The sequence below is a fragment of the Leuresthes tenuis genome, unplaced genomic scaffold, assembly GCF_036924035.1.
Source record: "Leuresthes tenuis unplaced genomic scaffold, fLeuTen1.0.hap1 SCAF_6, whole genome shotgun sequence".
In the NCBI taxonomy this organism is placed as follows: Eukaryota; Metazoa; Chordata; class Actinopteri; order Atheriniformes; family Atherinopsidae; genus Leuresthes; species Leuresthes tenuis.
Window position 1 is genome coordinate 27132946 of NW_027325360.1, and position 18455 is coordinate 27151400.

Genomic DNA, 18455 nt, shown 5'->3' on the forward strand with positions numbered 1-18455 from the left:
CTGAAGTGCAAAAGAGAAAACACAACGGCAAATAAAAAAACACAGGGTTCTGCTTTTCCTCTCTACTGTTCCTTTGTGCAAACTCATAACGCTGGACTGAATCAAAGAGAGGTTTCCATGGACTCTATTGGTTCATAACAGCCATGTCCTGTGTTTGGTTTTCTCCAAACGTGCTGCTGTGCATTATGACCAAACATCTTCACTTTGGTTTGGTCTGCCCTAAGGACATTGTTCCAGAAGTCTTGTGGTTTGTTCAGATATAACTGTGTAAACCTAAGCTGGGCTTTCTCCTGAAACCTTTCCAAACAAGCCATACTTTATCAGTCTTTTTCTAATTGTACTGTCATGAACATGTAGAGGCCTGTAGAGTCTGAGATGTAGCTCAGACGTCTCTTGGGTCAATGGGCAACTGCCTTGAATGTTTTCTACTTGTAGAAATAATATTTTTCACTGTAAAATGATGGACTCCAAATTAATAGTTAGGAAGTGGTATTATTAGGCATCAACAATAGCTTCATTATTGATTTTGCACTGTGTCAACACATACCTGAATGCTCATATAGGTGATCACACTCGCATTTGATTAACAGTATCTAGCTGCTACTCACCCTCTTAATTCGCATTGTAGCAGTGAACATGTACGTAGTTGTCCACTAACTACTTCTGCATAAAATGTCATGTGTTTTTATTTGATATTTTATGTGATTTTAAGACTTCATATGGACTAGATTATTTTATTACATCCTAAAATATAAAATCTTTGAAGTAAAGGAGCGTTTATCTTAGTTGTTACATAGTTGTTAATGTTATTATTGTGTATTTATCTCTATATTCGCGGCTTTTTGGTAATCACAGAAGAGGACTTCAAAGTAAAAATTGGACATAATCAGCAGAGTTAAATATGGGTTCAAAATTAAAGCTTTTACTTGGATATTTTCTAAAAAAAAAACAACGCAAAATTTGCTGCATGACAGAATTTTGGCTTTAATTTGAAAACCGGAAATCCCATAATCGTTTATTGCTGCTAAATGTTACGGTTTGGTTTCTTCCAGTCAAAGTGTTACTGGCAACATCTAGCTAGAAGCTCAGCAGAACTTAATCCAGTAAACGATCAATTGTCAGAGCCTCTGGTCCTTCGCTGCTGTTGTTCGGCTACGATACGCAAAGATGACAGAGCTCAGGCACCGTGGAGCCAAAGACACCGATACGACGTTACAACAACAACCGTCAGAGGACAAGGTAACGTTAGCCATGACACGTTACTGACATTTATTGGTTATGCTAATGCTAACTAGCTACCTACCTATGTCACGGTCCCGTTTTATAATCCTGTGTTGAGATATAAGTCATGTCTAAATCATTAAAATGGTCGTGTGGAGTACTATGGATTACTTAAAGGAACGTCAGCTGCATTTAAGACCTCCTAAACACGCCATACCAATCGTCCACCAAACTTCTAAGATTTTAGACTGGATTTGTTGACGCTCATTACTATCTTCCTGGATGAGCGCTTGATGCAAAACATAGGTAACCAAATAAAAACTGTAAACAAACCGGCGCATCTTTTTAAATATTATGTAAGCCGATGTACAAAATAACGTTTTTCGTTTATTAAAAGCCCTTTATCTAAGATTGAAGTTGTTATTTTATTTGATGTCAAGCGACGCAACAAGAAATTGCTCAATAATAAGCTTATGTTTGGTGAGACGTTTTACATCGTTATGTCGGTGTTAAAAGTCCAGCAAAGCGCTCGTTTTTGCTTCCTATGATAACTGTCACAGACAGTTTTTATATGTATGTATGTGTTTTAACAGCACATGGTAAAATAAATGTGTAATTTAGCTCGTTTACTATCCAACTATTAGCCTGCCTGAGCTTGCCGACATCGTCCCTGTCAGTGTAGCAGCATTAGCTTGACTGGTTTGACTTTTACAATAACTCGAGCCTAATCGATACGGTTGTGTAGCTAAATTGTATTATCTCATGTTTCCCTCACACTGAAGCGAAGTAAAAGCAGTGTTTGTGTTGTCAATATGGATGTCAGAGATGTTTTCCGGTGAATAGTTGGAGCTAACGAAGGGGCGTGGTGATGTGATGGATGTGTGGCTCCATGTAGGGCGATTTGATTACAGAGATCAGGGGAGCAGCTAAAAGCAGACGGGAAAGTAGTCGAGGCATTAGCTACAACAAACCACAAAGGCCAGTGTAGTATTCCAGAGAATCTCATTCAGTGTAATGACTTGTTAATGTGTCTTTTATTCTAAATAGAAATACCATTTCTGCCTTTTTGAGCTGCCTACTTTAGCTCACACCTGGGAAATGTACCTGTGGGGTTGTTAATAACTTCTTAGAGTTTAGCATCATGCTAGTTGGGTAACATTTAGGCAGTTCCGTAAACGTGTTGGAGTGTCTTTTTGGTTCATCTGTCTCATATATTAGCTGCCAAATTGCACATGTATGTCAAATGGGCTGACCTGCACAGACAGGTTACAGATCTGTAGCAACCAAAAATGATCAGATGATACAGAACCAGAATTTGAACTGATGGGGTCAGATGATTAGAGAGATGACCAGTTTGATGAATGTACAGTGTAATCATTTTCTGTGAGTATTCTAGTGCTGGTGTTTTGTGTCTCCATTGTTCCTTGATGTCACAAGACTAAAAGAAACTATATGATTTAGGCGGGAATTGTGGAAAAATGTGTGTGTGATTAAAAGTTTGAAGAGGTCCAGTGTAAATATTCACAAAAGGGCTTGAATGAAAGCTTAGAGTGTCCCCTTTAAAATGATACCAAACACAATATTTTTAAGCTCTGACAAATATCCTGAACTTGAGTCTAAACCAAGATATATACCAGCGTCTAAAATGCATTTTTTTCCAAGGGGGAAGTTAACTTCAACAGCTGATAACTCTAATATAGCTGTGACTCAGGAAGGGTTATCATACTAAGATATCATCGACAGACATGGATATTTTCAAAAATTATAAGTAACCTTTGCTACCTTGAGTGGTACCGACATCTGGCCCATGGACTATATGGCCACCATTGTTTAAAGAGAACAAACTTACAACATTAAAAGATGTTTCCCTCATTTGTATTTCAGGTGTAATTTGTTGAATTTTGGTATTTCCCTTTCCAACATGCATGTCGTCTCGAGAGCAAAGCCAGATCTGAAAGCCCTTTGAATTTAGCTGTGTATGTTCCTGTTTTGAGATGTACAGTTTTCTTTCAGGTGTTGTCGGAAGACTAATTGACCACAGAGTTGCTCTATGCATATTGTTACTGAAAACTTGCAGCACACAAGAGCTGAAAACCTCAAAAATTAAGATCAGTTTCTGCTTTAGTTATGAAGTAAAAATGTTTTAAAAGTGTTAAGATCCCATTAAAAATGGCCTGTAGCCTTTCAATAGTTTGCTTTTGCTGATTAAAAAGACAAAGTTGCCACTGGTCTAAAAGACAACATGGAAGGGGAGGAGTGTTTAAGTGAAAAGAGTTCCTATTTTTAACTCGTACCCTGAATGACGGATATTGTCTCCATAGAAACCAGCAGACAGAAAAGGGTTCAGTGTGTGTGTTTCCTTGTGCTCGCTTCTGCTGGCAGCTAAAGATTTCGACAACTGTCTACTGAGCGCATTATTTGATTAGATAAAAGGAGCAACAACCATTTTGTGCCAAACTCTGTCAGAAAAAAATCCAAAGATTAATTGTTTCAGCATCTTCAGTGACAGTAATGTCAGTGCAAAAAGGTCAAGGATGGAAACCGCTGTTGTAGGTGACCTTCGAGCTCTGATGCTGCACCGCATGGGAAACCATCATTCCACCACGATTGATAGAGCCACAGAATTCCAGAAAAGTATTTCATCAGGCTGAACATTCAACCGCTTTCTGTCAAGGTTGGAAAACTTAAGTCAACAATAGGTAAACTTTCTTATAGTTATACAATGAGTGTCATTACACTTAGTATTAAAGATGTTTCCAGATTCTTGAAAAAATCTCAAATCTCTATTTACTCTGTACTTTTTTTAACCATTCGAAATGCTGAAACTGTTGATTTCTGTGTATGGTGGAAACAATCCCCCCCCATAATTGTAAGAGCACTGTCTGCACCAAATTTAGAGGCAGCTAATTAAACATGATGGGATCTGAGTAGTTTTCCCAACCTGGAGACACGCAGTTTTGGCGTCCTTTATCTGAGTTGATCTTTAGAGAAGAAGTAGCTCATCGGTTCCTCTTTTGGATCGGGACACAGTCCACCGGCTGACTGTTGCAGCGGTTAAAATGTCATCCTCAGCACTGGAATCGCTCTTAAAAAGCCAGCTGAGCAGAGTTACCCCCTCTGTTTTCAGTGATGGTCTTCTCACATAACAGCTACATAACTATTTATACTGAAATTTTTGGATGACGAGCTTTGAGAGCTTGCCTGACAACTTAGACATGGGTCATTTTGTAAAATGCACCTTTTTAACCTGTTCATGTGTGGACAGGAGCTTAAAATATTTTCAATAATAAGAAGAATTTACCACATTAAAGGGCATGCTACAAGGACAAAAAGCATCTGAGGCATATTATTGATACTATTGAAGCCCATCTGTGCGACAGAGTGGGTGTCATACCACCGCATGTGTACCATCTGCTGAGTGAAGGTGGGGTGACAAGTCAAAGCCTGATTTGATCTCCAGCATTCTAGCATCCAGCGGGGGAGGTGGGAAGCAACAGGGTGATGCCTCTCTGTTTTCTCCACAGGAGCTGCAAAAATAATGACTCCGCCACTGTCCAACATCAACTTTTCATTATTGTTACCATGGAGAGGTAGAGATCTGTGTCACCAGTCAGCAGATGCCTCTGAGAAATCACCAATATGGAGGGAGATAATTTGGCACAGTGCTTTGCCTCCTACACACAACCCTGCACTGGCTGCTCTGCTCATGTTTGCGTAATGCAGGGTGATGAACCAGACGCTGTTTGCTTTGCAGCATTCACTCCAATCAATATTTGTGCTGGTAAATTCAATTGCAGAGCACAAAATACATGGCTTTTGATTTAAATGGCACATTAGACAGTACAGCTCCATGGTCCACAGGCGTTTCTAGTTATTTTAGTCTGATTAGCCCTCTCCTTCATGTCTGTGTTGACGAATACAGACTGTGCTTAATGGGTTGTTTACTCCTAACAGAAGTTTTCCAACTACAACATAGCTGTTGCCGTGTGCTCAACTTTGATGATGTGCAAGTCTTGAGCTGTCCTTCAAGAAGCCTGCAGAACTATTCCTGAAGACTACTTAAAGAAATGACAGAAAGCTCGTCTCAGAGGGTTCAGGCTGTGTTGGAGAATAAAGGAGCTCAGAACAAATATTGACTTTCAAACTGGTTAGGAGTTATACCAACTCTGTTTTTGCTTTATATTTTGTATGTAGTTCCTTATTTCCAAGTATCTTGGGTATATACAGAGAAATTGCAGTTGGCTCAAGACTTTTGCACAGCACTGCCACATGGTTTGGCTTTTTATTCTTTGTTTTAATCGAACAGAAAAAAAAAAAGACATGGACAAACAATTGTCATATGGGGAGTTATTCCTCAGTGGATTAACTCATATATGGCCAATTATTGACCCTCTGGAAGCCAAGAAGAGGAGTTTAAGCTATGTTGGTCATCTAGAAAAGATGTAACCAGAGATACTAAAGTGAATTATCTCTTCAGTAAGCTACCAAGATGGGTTATGGGATTGAATAATACGTAATTAATCCCCAAAAGGGCCCTCTTTGAAGTGTTATTGTCTGTTATAAACTTCCGGTTTTAATCAGGATCTTCTAGTATTACATGATGTGTAAAGGCACCGATTGTACCCTTTTCAGCCCTACTCTACAGTTAGCATTTATCCAGCCAGCTGAGAATGAACCGACATAATTCATTTTATAAACTTGTATTAAAATGATGCTGCTAATGTAATGAGACGCTGGCCTCACATTTAAATGGTCAAGATAAAATGATGGAATCAAGCTCAGATAGTTCAGATGACGGTTTGCTCAGCCAGTCAGCTGACTTTCCTTCTTTAGTGCTGTAAAACATTCAAGATGGATTGTTTGTGTGAAATGGAAAGAACAAAAATACCAGAAGCCATCTAACTCGAACTATATTGTAATTTGACGGTTTATTCATATTCCGACTGTCTACATAACTTCACTTTATTTGCTTTCTCCTCCTGGCACTGAAGTATTTAGATACTGATATATTTAATCTTCTCACATAGCTTGAAAAAAACGAAAATATTAGAAAAAGCCTGAATTGAGAGACTTTTATTGTCCCATCGCTTCACAAACTGAATCTCTGCCAGATGATAGCGTCTTATTTCTCCTCTGTGGCAGGGTTCAGACAGTGAGCTGAAGGTGGAAAAAGATGGGGTGTCAGACACCGAGTCCAAGGTGGACTCGGGAGTCCCAGAGGTACCAGTCCCTCCCGATGACACCCCTGAGGTTCTAAACAAGGCTCTGTCTGGACTCTCTTCAAGGTAAGCTCAGCGTTGCAGAGAACCAACTCTTGGATCAAGTCTTGTATGCTGTGATAGGAGCTGTTTGGCTTCTTCAGCTCCTCAAGTCCTAACTTGCAGGATGATATTCATAGATATTCAAAACATGCTGTCTAAGGGCTCGAATATGGCTCTGCAACCTGTCTGCATCAGAACTGTGGAAGTGCAAGTCTACATGTTGTAGCAATTTGTAGATTCAGTGTAGATTCACGGAGGCCGGTAGTGGAGTCTCTGTCTCATGACTCCCCACCTCAGCCTTCTCCTCAACGTGGTGTGGCGGTAACGCCCTGCACGCCGTGCCTCTGGATACCTAACTCCTCCCTCTTCTTCCTCCTCCTGTATTTGAATTTAAAGTCAGAAAAATGATTCAACTCGAATGCCGAGGAGAGCTTTACCATTGCAGCCCCTTGTAGAGATTGCTGTACAAGTTTTTCACCTTAACCTTCACAACAACCCTCCCTCCACCCACGGTGAGACTGCATACCTCAGCGACAGCCCCAAGGATAGCCTCCTACTACCAAAAACAAGCCCCAAAGCTGCTCTGTGCTCTAGTTGCTCTTCAGTGAGTTTATCTTTGTAATACCTAAGCAAAAGCCTTGTGTTTATCCTGGATTACATCTCAGCAGTGCTGCACTTTCAAAGAAGACATGAGTCATATAAAGGAATCCTTCCACATACATAGTTTTCTGTGAAGAGTGGACATGGTTCAGGGGTATTATTTTTTTTTATTTGGACTATATTCTTTCTTATACTGATCTAATTAAATCCAAACATTTGGCCTCTTTTATTGATGTTTGTGTGTTACTCATGTTGGAGCTGACAGAAGCATTTGTGTGCTCTCCTCAGGTGGAAGAACTGGTGGGTGCGAGGGATCCTAACACTAGCCATGATCTCCTTCTTCTTCTTTATCATCTACCTCGGCCCCATGGTGCTTATGATGATTGTGAGTACAAACAGAGCTGATGATGTGGCGCTCAATCTCTCAAGTTTGTTATGAAAACGACAAAATTTGTTTGAGCCATTTGTCTCTCTCTACTTTTACCTATTTAATAAGCGACAGTCACACTTTGTTTTCTCCGTGATTTTATATTATTGACGTGTTGACTTTCAGTTGACCTTTTGCACATTTACAAAGCCTAACCTCATGGAGTATAACATGCAGGATTTCAGCCCCTGTCGTCTAGAAATTCCCTGAAAATAGGCCTGTTATTAATTTTGTGTCAGTGGGACACACACTGAGCTGATGCTCCACTAGTTTGACCCCCTTTTGATATAGTGTTTCTCTGCGCAGGTCCTCTGCGTTCAGATCAAGTGCTTCCAAGAAATCATCACAATCGGTTACAGTGTGTACCACTCCTACCACCTGCCCTGGTTCAGGACGTTGAGCTGGTAAGGGCACACAAACGTTAGGAATCACTCGGCTTACACAGGAATCATGAAAGCAGCAAATATCCATTCTTCCGTATTTCACTTTTTTTGTGATGTCTCATGTTCATTCTGTTGCAGACGTCCTAAGGTTTGTTTTCTCTTTTTAGTTTACCTTGTGTAGTTTGTAGATTACTACTCAATCAGCAAATAACAGCAGGAACACTGCTGATCATCAGTGCTGTATGATTTTTAGCTGTAGTAGTGTGAGTGTAGTGTTTTACATAGCAGAATCCTGATGTTCATTATGCCACGAGCCTGGAAAAACTCATGAAAAATACCTTATTGTATGTACTGTTGGTCATATGGAATGGCAAATCTGCTAGCTGTCTACTATTTTTCAGAGAAAAGTGTATCAATAAGCAAAATTCAACATGACAGACCAACATAAGCCTTCCCGGTTTGCTGCAGGCATATTGAACTCAGTCTGGTTAGCTGTGTACATTTGCTCCAACCTTCTGCCCAACAGGTACTTCCTGCTGTGTGTAAACTACTTCTTCTACGGTGAGACTGTGACAGACTACTTCTTCACACTGGTGCAAAGAGAGGAGCCGCTGCGCATCCTCAGCAAATACCACCGTTTCATCTCTTTCGCCCTCTACCTCACAGGTACACACACACCGAGTCGAGCTGAACATATAATGCCTCCTTATCTTTTTGTTTTTACAAATGTGTCGCATCATCATGTCTGTGGGCCAGAATAAAGTTTATTCTTTCAGGTTATTTCAGTGTATCTGAGACTTTATCTGGCGTGTGCCTTTCAGAGGCCCAAAAAACCTCATGCACCCCACCCGAATGGTTTTGTTATTCATTCATTAACATTAGCCGTTTTCACATAATGATGGTACCTTATCAACTCAAAAATACATTCTTGTCAACCTGCAGGTGTTACTTATTGGTAATTCACACATTCCAGACAGAGGAAGGAGGATCAGCTTTGCATCAAAATGTTCCTTTACTCTCAGAGTGAGCTGAGTGAGGAGAGCGTTGGTTTGAATGGTGCAGTCTGGATAGCTCTTAAACTCATTGCCAAGGCAAATGTATTTACATAGCACAGTTCAACAACAAGATGACTCAAAGTGCTTGACGTGGAATATTAAAGTATTAAAAACAAAATTTACAAAAGTAAAACAGAGAGAGAGGTGCAGTACAGTGTAAATGTTGGATAAAAGTCCCAGAACTGAGCCCTGAGGAACTCCACATGCCATCATTGTCTGATCATATGTGGGATTACCTATAGACACAAAGTAGTCTCTGTCCTTTAAGTAAGGTTTATACTAGTCCATTTCTCATCTGTAGCAACCTTCCTTTCTGACTCAGAGTGGTAGATCAACTTCGCCTGCCTCTGCAATCTGACACATGACACGAAAGGTGCATCAGTCCCAGCTTGAAAGTTAGAGGCAAAAAGGCCAAATGATTCATGATGATGAAGTTGAATTAAGGGTCAGCACTGGAACATAACTAAACTTTAGTTTATTTATTGTCCTCATATGTAATCCTGCTTATTTGACCTTAATACTTCTTGGACATAAGGTCATTCTTAACTCAGTCACACAGCACTGTTCAGACACTCAGACACATAGCAGATGGGTGCAGAAATATTTGCACACTGCTGAATTATTACAGGAAAAACTAAATAAGTTATCTTAAGTCACCGTGCAAGCTGTGATGTCTGACTTCCATAACGGCAGGATGTCTGCTGGTGAGAAGCTACAGTGGTGTTGTAGTACTGAGATCAGACAGGATGTGGTGCAGGAAGGAAGCACCCAGTGTTTATGCCTCATGCCTATTTGCTTCAAGGTGACGTGGAACATCCTTGCTTTCTCAGATGCCTACAAGCGAAATGCCTTGAGGCTGATGATGTCATGTGATATTCTGCAGTGTTGTTCATGTAGCGTCTATTCCGGAGAGTAAAAGTGTCTATTTGAAGCTAAGCCCTTCAGTATGTGTAGTTCAACCTCTTTCTGTCTGTCTTTGCATTGCAACATCCTCTCCTCACATCTGTAATGTGGAAAATGGCACCAGCAACCCAGAGCTACTCTCTACACTCTAAACTCAGCTTTTTTTTTTTTTTTTTTAAATAGGTCATGCTAAATTTAATCATTTTGACTAAAAATGATCTAATTCTCGAGTTAATCCACTTTGTCCTTCAGGCAGATATTACAGCCCTGCATCACATGTTGTGCTTTTTTTCTGATTTTCCAGGTTTCTGCATGTTTGTGCTGAGTTTGGTGAAGAAACACTACCGTCTTCAGTTCTACATGGTAAGTAGGAGCCTGCCTTCTGCTGGCAACCCGCCTTAAGGCAGGGATATTTATAGGACAGGCTACAAAACAGGCCCCAAGTTAATGGGATAGTGGGACAGTGATTGCTTTGATAATGAGGGCAGTCAGTCCAAATATGTGGAGATTTATTCATTTAAATGTGGTGATTCCACGCCTTTTTGCCTGGAGTTGTACACAAATGTTTCTTCTCTTGGGGATTTTGGGGATTTTCCAATCATACTCTGGATTTAATTGAGCCATTACAAGCCATTACAATCCAGGACAATACACTCTAAACAAATGCTGTCACAGTATATAACTCTATCAAGAAATATTGCTTGACAAGTGAGTGTTTTAGAGGTTTTCTTAGGTTTGAATGTAAACCTGTGTCAGTGTAAACATGCATTGTTGATCTCCACAGTTCGGTTGGACCCACGTGACTCTGCTGATCGTGGTGACTCAGTCTCACCTTATCATCCACAACCTGTTTGAAGGAATGATCTGGTGAGTTTAGTCCTCTTGTCCTCTGTCCTCTTGAATGTACAAAAACCGAAACCTTGTGTCTTCTCTCTGATGAAATGTAATCATTTTGCAGTGAGATTGTCTTGAGTTTTCTCATTTTGATGCAGTAGCAGAGATTTAGCATATAAAGACGAATCATCATATACTTTTCTTTGTCTGAACAGGTTCATTGTGCCCATTTCCTGTGTGATCTGTAACGACATTATGGCCTACATGTTTGGTTTCTTCTTTGGACGAACTCCTCTTATTAAGGTTGGTCGTTACGCTCATCAGCTGTTGTTTTGGTGGTTATTTTCCAGTCTGGTCCCTTGTTTGTCAGCTAGTCGTTGATCAGTTATGGACATGAAGAACATCGACCTGTCAATGATGATGTGATAATCTTTGATCATGGCTATTGCAGCTGTCGCCTAAGAAGACATGGGAGGGATTCATTGGTGGACTCTTCGCCACGATTGTGTTTGGTATCATGGTGAGAAGTGCATTTTACTCTAGTTGAGAGGAGCAAAAGTTTTTGGCTGATAAAGTGAATAAAAGGCATGTGTTGTAACTGAACAGTAACAGAGCCTCGCTCCTTCTCAGCTCTCCTACGTCATGGCCGGTTACCGCTACTTCGTGTGTCCTGTGGAGTTCAACAATGACTCCAACAGCTTCCAGGTGGACTGTGAGCCATCAGAGCTTTTTCAGCTCCAGGACTACGCCCTACCCAGTGTCCTGGAGTCGGTCACAGGATGGGTAAGACTTTTGTTTTTGGCATTTTGTTTCCTTTTTCTTTTAAATTTCTCTTTAGCATACAAACCAAGTGAGTTTTAAACGATGCCTTTTTGTAAAAACTAGATTTTGTAGCTCTACAAAAACAGTATCACCAATATTCACCACAGTCTTACCAAGATATTCACAGTACAAAATATCTGTGGAATATTATTGAACTGTCACAAAATTAAACTTATGACCTTGGCACCACAGTATAAAGACTCGCATGACCACTTTGTAAATGATCATTTTTATTTATGTCAGCTATAGTTGGTGTTTTGTCCTCCTAACATGCATGGTTAAACTTCCAAATCCTGACAGGACTGAAAATTTAATGGAAATTAGAAACAGGTTGACGTAAAGTTTCCTTCTTGTCTCCACAGACCACAGTTCGTCTATATCCCTTCCAGATCCACAGCATTGCTCTGTCCTCCTTCGCCTCCATTGTGGGACCCTTTGGCGGCTTCTTTGCCAGCGGCTTCAAAAGAGCTTTCAAAATCAAGGTAGGGACGTAACCATCGGCGATCATGACAAAGCTTACACGTAGACTAACGTCGGACATGCTCATTTATTTCCCTTTGTTCAACTTTTGTTAATGTTACATATGGGAAAGAAACAGTCAAACAGTCATGTGCAACATTTTATAGAGAGGAAGAGCAATTAGCTGGGACCATCTGATCCTCCAGCACACAAGTGAAGTCCGATGCAGTTCTGAAAAACCAAGAGCAGATTTTAAAATGTGTTGAATATGTCTGGGACGTTGGAAAAGATATCGAATAGTCTTGCATGCGTAGCCAATGAAGGGGTCTTCTGTTGTCTGCCTTGGCTGGCTCATGTAGTGGGAGACCCTCAAACATGGCAATATTGTGCAAAATGCAGCATGCCAGAATAATTTGGGATGCCTTCTCTGGGTTATAGAGCACTCCCAACACCCCCCCCCCCCCGCTGTACTGACACACACCCACCTGGCCTTCAGCACACCAATAGTGCGCTCCACAACGGCACGGCTGCGCATATGACAGTTGTTGTACGAGGGTTCCTGTCTCGTTACAGGGCTGACTAAGGGTGTCAATAGACAGGGGGCTAGAGCATAGCCTCGATCACCTGGAGAAAATGGTGAATTTTAGGAAAATAATCTGATGTTTGCATGGTGAATATTCATATTCATATTGAATATATCAACAAGACAGCCATCTCCATGCGTGCCTTGCGCAAGACGCGTGCCAACTTCATATCTGCAGCAGCACAGTCCTTGGCAATCTAAATCGCGATGTCAGCCATCCGTCTGTCTCCGCAAGGATATCTACACGCTCTCGGAACACACGCTCTCTTCCAGGAGCCTGACGCTCTAAGGCATCCAAAAGTAGCAAGTCAGCCGCTGGTTACACTCCACATTGACTTTGTTATATCCAGAGTCAAATTAACCTTCAATTAGCACAAAATTTAAGTCAAACAGAATAATGTCAGCATAATTATGGGGTACAATGTATATATTTATTTCTGATTGCTTCAAAGTAATGAAATGTACATTAGTCAAGCAAACTTGATTCGAATAACAGCGGACTATTTTACGTGACTCCTACAGGTCTGATCACTCGTAAATTCTGTTTGTACCTGAAAGAAAACTCAAAATGTGAAAAATTGATGAATGCGGCAAGTTCTCTTAAATCATTTGTGCGCACCACTTAAGAGCAAATTTGTCCGTACGAGTGGCTCTTGCATGAGGGACATTGTTCCAGAAGTCTTGTGGTTTGTTCAGATGTAACTTTACAAACCTAAGTTGTGCTGCCATGTTCTTTTTAGAGAGAAGAGGCTTTCTCCTGCAACCCTTCCAAACAAGCCATACTTGTCTTTTTCTAATTGTCATGAACTTTCACCTTTAACATGCTAACTGAGGCCTGTAGAGTCTGAGATGTAGCTCTTGGCTTTTTGACCTTGGGGTGAACTTGCTGGGACGTCCACTCCTGGGAAGATTGACAGCTGTCTTCAGTGTTTTCCACTTGTGAATAATCTTTCTCTCTGTAGAATGATGGACTCCAAATAGTTTATTGACTCTGTTATTACCTATGAAAACAGTAAGGGTGGACTTTGTTTTTCTTAAATAAATGACATGTAATATTTCATGTGTTGTTGTTAATTTCAAGGTGTGATATGAACCAGATTATCCATTTATTATGTCCTGATATGTCAAACCTTGAAATACGTTGTGCTTTCTTTTCATCATGACTGTATTTGCATAGTTTCTGAGGTGTTGGCTTGTTAGGAATGAGTCAAACTCATATACTGTGATTGTACTGGAGAATATAGTGTGTATTGTTTGGTTACCATCTTCATCACTTATCAAATTGCTTTTCATTTCTGTGCTATGTCTTTAGATCATCAGTGTAAACCACAGTGTGGTGTCTTTTCTCTTTTCAGGATTTTGCCAACACTATTCCAGGTCACGGTGGCATTATGGATAGATTTGACTGCCAGTACCTCATGGCCACGTTCGTCAATGTCTACATTGCCAGCTTTATTAGGTAAATACAGTTTTGACACTTGGCACCTCTGGATTTGATTTTGTTTTTTTAAACCCTGTGTCCAGAAAAGTTGGAAAGATGCAACAGAAACAGAAATCTGAAATGTATTTGTCACAGGTACAAAAGAAGGGATCAACCTCATTATATTTATGAATATAAACAAATCTAGAAAAGTTTGGGAGACGTGCAAAACAGAGGCAGAAGTTTATGAAATAGAGCAGTAACAGTGTTGGGGAAGATTCCACATCCAGCAGCACTTTAATGGGGCTCAGCGCTTTGTTCCAAACCCCATCAGAGAATCATCATTCACTTGAAAAAACGTTGCTGTGTGTGTGCTTCATTGGCTTACTCTGCCTGCAGTCTGCATCTGTCTCCTATTGAAAATAAATGGAAGAGAAGAAATGTATGAAGTAGAGAATCAGACAACAACAGCCCCAGACTGTTGAGCAGCTGAAATCTTGGATTCAGCAACTAGTATCCTCAGCTCCCGAACCAATAAGTAGTGTCATCAAAGGGAAGTCGGTTTGACACAGTGTTTCTCTCCAATCGTTTGTTGTTTCTATTTTCTAAATACAGTGAAGTCGATGAGCGAATGCACTGAATTGCATTCCTCCTTTTATCCGTGCCTGATAAAGAATGCTTCAGAATAGTTTATAAGTGACATATTGAAGTTTTTGTTACACTTAGGAAAACTTCCCAGCTTCTCTGGAAATGTGGTTCACCCCTTATTCTTATATACTCTTATAACTGAAAGCAGTTACAATAGCATGAGGACATGCCTGTTATGGCGTAAGTAAAAAGAAAAAAAAAAGAAGCCAGTTCAGCTCATATTAAAAGATTTGTGTTGGGCTGTCTCTTTATTTTCTCTCAGGGGCCCCAACCCTAGCAAGGTGATCCAACAGCTCCTGGCCCTTCGTGCTGATCAGCAGCTCCACATCTTCAACTCCCTGAAGGCTCACCTGACCGAGAAGGGTCTGCTGCCAGCTCTGGAGGAGGCTGCCGTCTAGATCCGCCCACTCCCACAGCAGCTCGCCCTGAGGGTGGGGGAAGAGGGCAGCGCACAGGGGCACCTGAGTGGCCCCAGCGCTTCGGGGAATTTGTGTTCTATGTGGGCGAGAACGCATCCGCTAAAGGAAAACCACAAAAAAACGACAGCCTTCAGTCATTCCATTTCATTTGGGTTTGAGAGTGGTTCGTGTGTGCGTTCATACAGTCTGTGAATTCTGTTCCTGACACCAGTGTTTTCAGCTTGAGTGTGTGGATCACTGTATTTTCACACTTTTCCAGTCTAGCCAGTGTTCATCTTTTAACTCTGTTGAACTAAATGTTGGTCAGATGTGCATTTCTATCTGTTTACAGAACACCCACTCGATATATTACCTGGTAATGTGTGTTGTTATTATTTTATTGTACATTTTAATTGTTTTTGTGCACTGCTCTCAACCCTGTGACTCACTGTATTGTTACTTCAGCTCCACCCTCCTCAGCGATTTCCGTTTTAATGTCTTTGTTGTGATTGTTTCTATTTATACATAGATGGTTTTTATATTTGGTATGTTCTGTTACATCTTGATGTCTTCTCTATTTTATTCAATCTGTAATCACCATTGCCATCTACCATGTGCATTGTTTCTTCTTTTGATTATTTCAAAGCCTCTAATACTTAAATAACTCCTTAATGTGATATCATTGTGCAGAAATATGACTTTTGACAAACTATTTGAATCGGACAAATGAATATTCCCGTCTGTAAGTTACCAGCTGTTGGTACTTTTGTGTTATGGGGAGCAATGCTTCCATCATGCTCTCTTCAAAATGGGCTTTTATTATGAATCGGGAGACGTCTCTGAAAGCCAGCACCACCTTCAGCCTGATAACCACAATCTTTCCTGGCAGGGTCTCGGATATGACAGAAATGATTATTTTGTAGTATGTATCATTTGGGTTTAATTGACTTGTTTTGTACTTTTTATCTCTAACAGAAAGCGGTTTTGTGTGCTCTTAAAAAGGTGGCAGACTTGTTGGGTTGGAACCATTTGTAAAAGTACCAGAACAACACAGGGATATCTGCACTGCTGTTAAACACTTCTGTAAGTGTGCCATGTTTGCAGCCTCGGAGCAGAGACAGCATATATCACAATCACTGGTCAGGCTGAGTCGAACATTAGATTAGAAGGGGGGGGGGGGGGGGGGGGGGGGTTGAACTTTTCCAGTGCAATCTGCACACTGTTTATTCTATGAGATTTTACAGTAGATTTTTTCAAAATTTGTGCCAAGTGTGTCTTTGCTTTGGTAGTAAAACATAAGCTGAAGCCTCTTCACTGTTGGGTTTTTTTCTGTTTGACAGGATTTTTTAGAAATGAATTCCTTTTTATTTATTTTTTTCAAATGTCAGTACCTGCCACAAGGAGGACCTCCTCGCTTAAAATCTACTTTGGAGTTTTGTCAAATCTAAAAAGAAGTAGCGATTCCAGGTTTGGCTGAGAGACTACAAATGTAAATGAGTTTAGGATGGAGGTGGAATGTGGGAAGCGTGTCTGCAGCTTCTGCTGCAGCAACTCTGAACGACTTTATGGTGAATAGAGTTCTGCCAACACCATCTGCCACTATCGGTTTGAGTTTTTGAAATATGTTTTTTTAACACTTAACTCAGACTAACGGGTAAAGATCAGTTGGCCTCAAATCAAAACCTGCATGTGAATTGTTCAATATTGTAGACGAAGATTAGCTTTGAAGGGTAAAACTACACCCATTAATCATCCAACCAGCATTGTGTGTGTGTCATAATTATGTTCCTGTGAAAGCTGAGAAAATTATAGATTTATCTTTGGAAGTAAAGCCAGATGAAGTCTGTGGAGGGACAGTGAAGTGCTGTTTTATCTGTACAGGACAAATCAACAGTATGAACAGTGATAAAGCAGTCAGTGTAGCAGGGATGTGAAGGTCAGTCATGGCTAAGCACACTAAATGTATTAGCGCTACTATCTATGGGCAGTAAACAATGACTTCACTTAGAGTCACTTTTTACTTTAGTTTTCTTTCTTTAGAAACAGACCTCAAATTTTACACACTTAGTATGCTTTATCATGGAATGAACTGGTGTATAAACCAAGTATTACGGCCTCCCCGTATTTTCTGATGTCATGCCATTCATGATTGTTTCAGGTCCAATTGATCATAATTGTATCTTTCTTAAATTATTTATTCACTGTCAGCTCTTTCAGTATTCTCAAAGTAACTATATTGTACATTTATTAAGAAGACATTTAGAAGGCTGTTGAGTGTTCTTTAGTATTTTTTGTATGAGGAATATTTAAATTATTGTTATTGCCGTCTAGGAAAGAGTGTTGAAGTAGCAGAGGAGTATTTTCTTGCTGCGACTGTAGTGCAGTTGGGTGTTTTCTAGGCTCTTCCCTGGTAACTGTCGTGTCAACTTTTGCGTCGCAGTGCAAGGTGAATCAGCGTGAATTCTTATTACTTTTGTTTCCAAGTAGTTTCCTGAAAACCAATTTGAGGGAAGACGTCCTGGCAGCCGCAGGTATCTCCCGTTTGACGGGCCTCGCCGCCTTTGGGATGCAGCTCTGTACTGCCATTATTCTGCCCGGTGTTAAAGACAGCCACTAGGGAGAGCTGGAGCTGCCGTGTGTGGCCTGTTGGTTGTAACATGAACATGGATGCTGCATATAAACAAAAAGGTTTGACCCTTTGTAACTGCTGCCTGATACATTCCAGACCCCCCCCCCAAGACAGGATATATCCTCACAAGGAGGCAGAATAGGAGAGATAAATTTGAAAAAGAAACCTGCTTCTGTTTATTGAGGCACTCAAGATTTACCTTTGTGCTGTTTTTTAACCTTCATGGTGCCACCTGGCTGTTGCGCTTCATGCCCTCTGAAAAGGGATGTATGGGAGTTGTATCTGTCCCATAAGCACTGTCAGCTTCCCTTTGTGGACATTTTACTTTGTGGTTATAGATTCTCTTACAAAGCTATCTGATTTTAGAATATATTCTTTAACTGCAGTCGTTTGTTGAATTGTACATGGTCTCGAGAAAAGCTGTATTCTTTGATGCTGAAATGTGCTTTGCCTTGGTTTAGAGAAGATTAAAGATATAAAAGAATATATCATGTGGCATTCTGTGTGGCTGGTTTCTTCCCTTTTGGTCTTCCCCATTTTGAAAAATGTTCAGTTGATATTCTTGTACCAGTTTTATGATAGTCATTCATCACTTTAACAAGCATTACAGAGTATGTTCTCCTGGACCATCGCAGGCTAAGATTTCACCTGAGAGTTAAGTAAATCTTCATAAATACTGGCTTCTTGTTCATTCCACTGCAGCTCGAGCTGCGAAGCAACATGCTGACTGAAAGAGTTAAGCCATGAGGTAAAAAACATTTCCTTTAAGAAGATGCTGGTGGGTTTTTTTTGTTGTTTTTTTGTCCCTGTGA

At 40.5% G+C, this 18455-nt stretch overlaps 1 protein-coding gene across 1 annotated transcript; it reads left to right on the forward strand.

Annotated features, from left to right (window-relative positions):
* Positions 1-1019: 1019 nt before the first annotated feature.
* Positions 1020-18127, forward strand: cds2 (CDP-diacylglycerol synthase (phosphatidate cytidylyltransferase) 2). The gene is made up of 13 exons (XM_072388510.1): positions 1020-1239; positions 6364-6506; positions 7371-7467; positions 7816-7913; positions 8419-8558; positions 10155-10213; positions 10635-10717; positions 10900-10987; positions 11136-11204; positions 11315-11467; positions 11869-11988; positions 13904-14007; positions 14879-18127. Exons 1-13 carry the CDS (start codon positions 1168-1170, stop codon positions 15012-15014), a joined length of 1362 nt encoding a protein of 453 aa, XP_072244611.1. The 5' UTR covers positions 1020-1167; the 3' UTR covers positions 15015-18127.
* Positions 18128-18455: the final 328 nt, after the last annotated feature.

Coding starts and splice junctions, on each gene's coding strand:
- cds2 (XM_072388510.1), top strand. CDS start 1,168: ATGACAGAGCTCAGGCACCGTGGAGCCAAAGACACCGATACGACGTTA. Junction 6,507..7,370: donor CTGTCTGGACTCTCTTCAAG/GTAAGCTCAGCG, acceptor TGCTCTCCTCAG/GTGGAAGAACTGGTGGGTGC. Junction 8,559..10,154: donor TTTCGCCCTCTACCTCACAG/GTACACACACAC, acceptor CTGATTTTCCAG/GTTTCTGCATGTTTGTGCTG.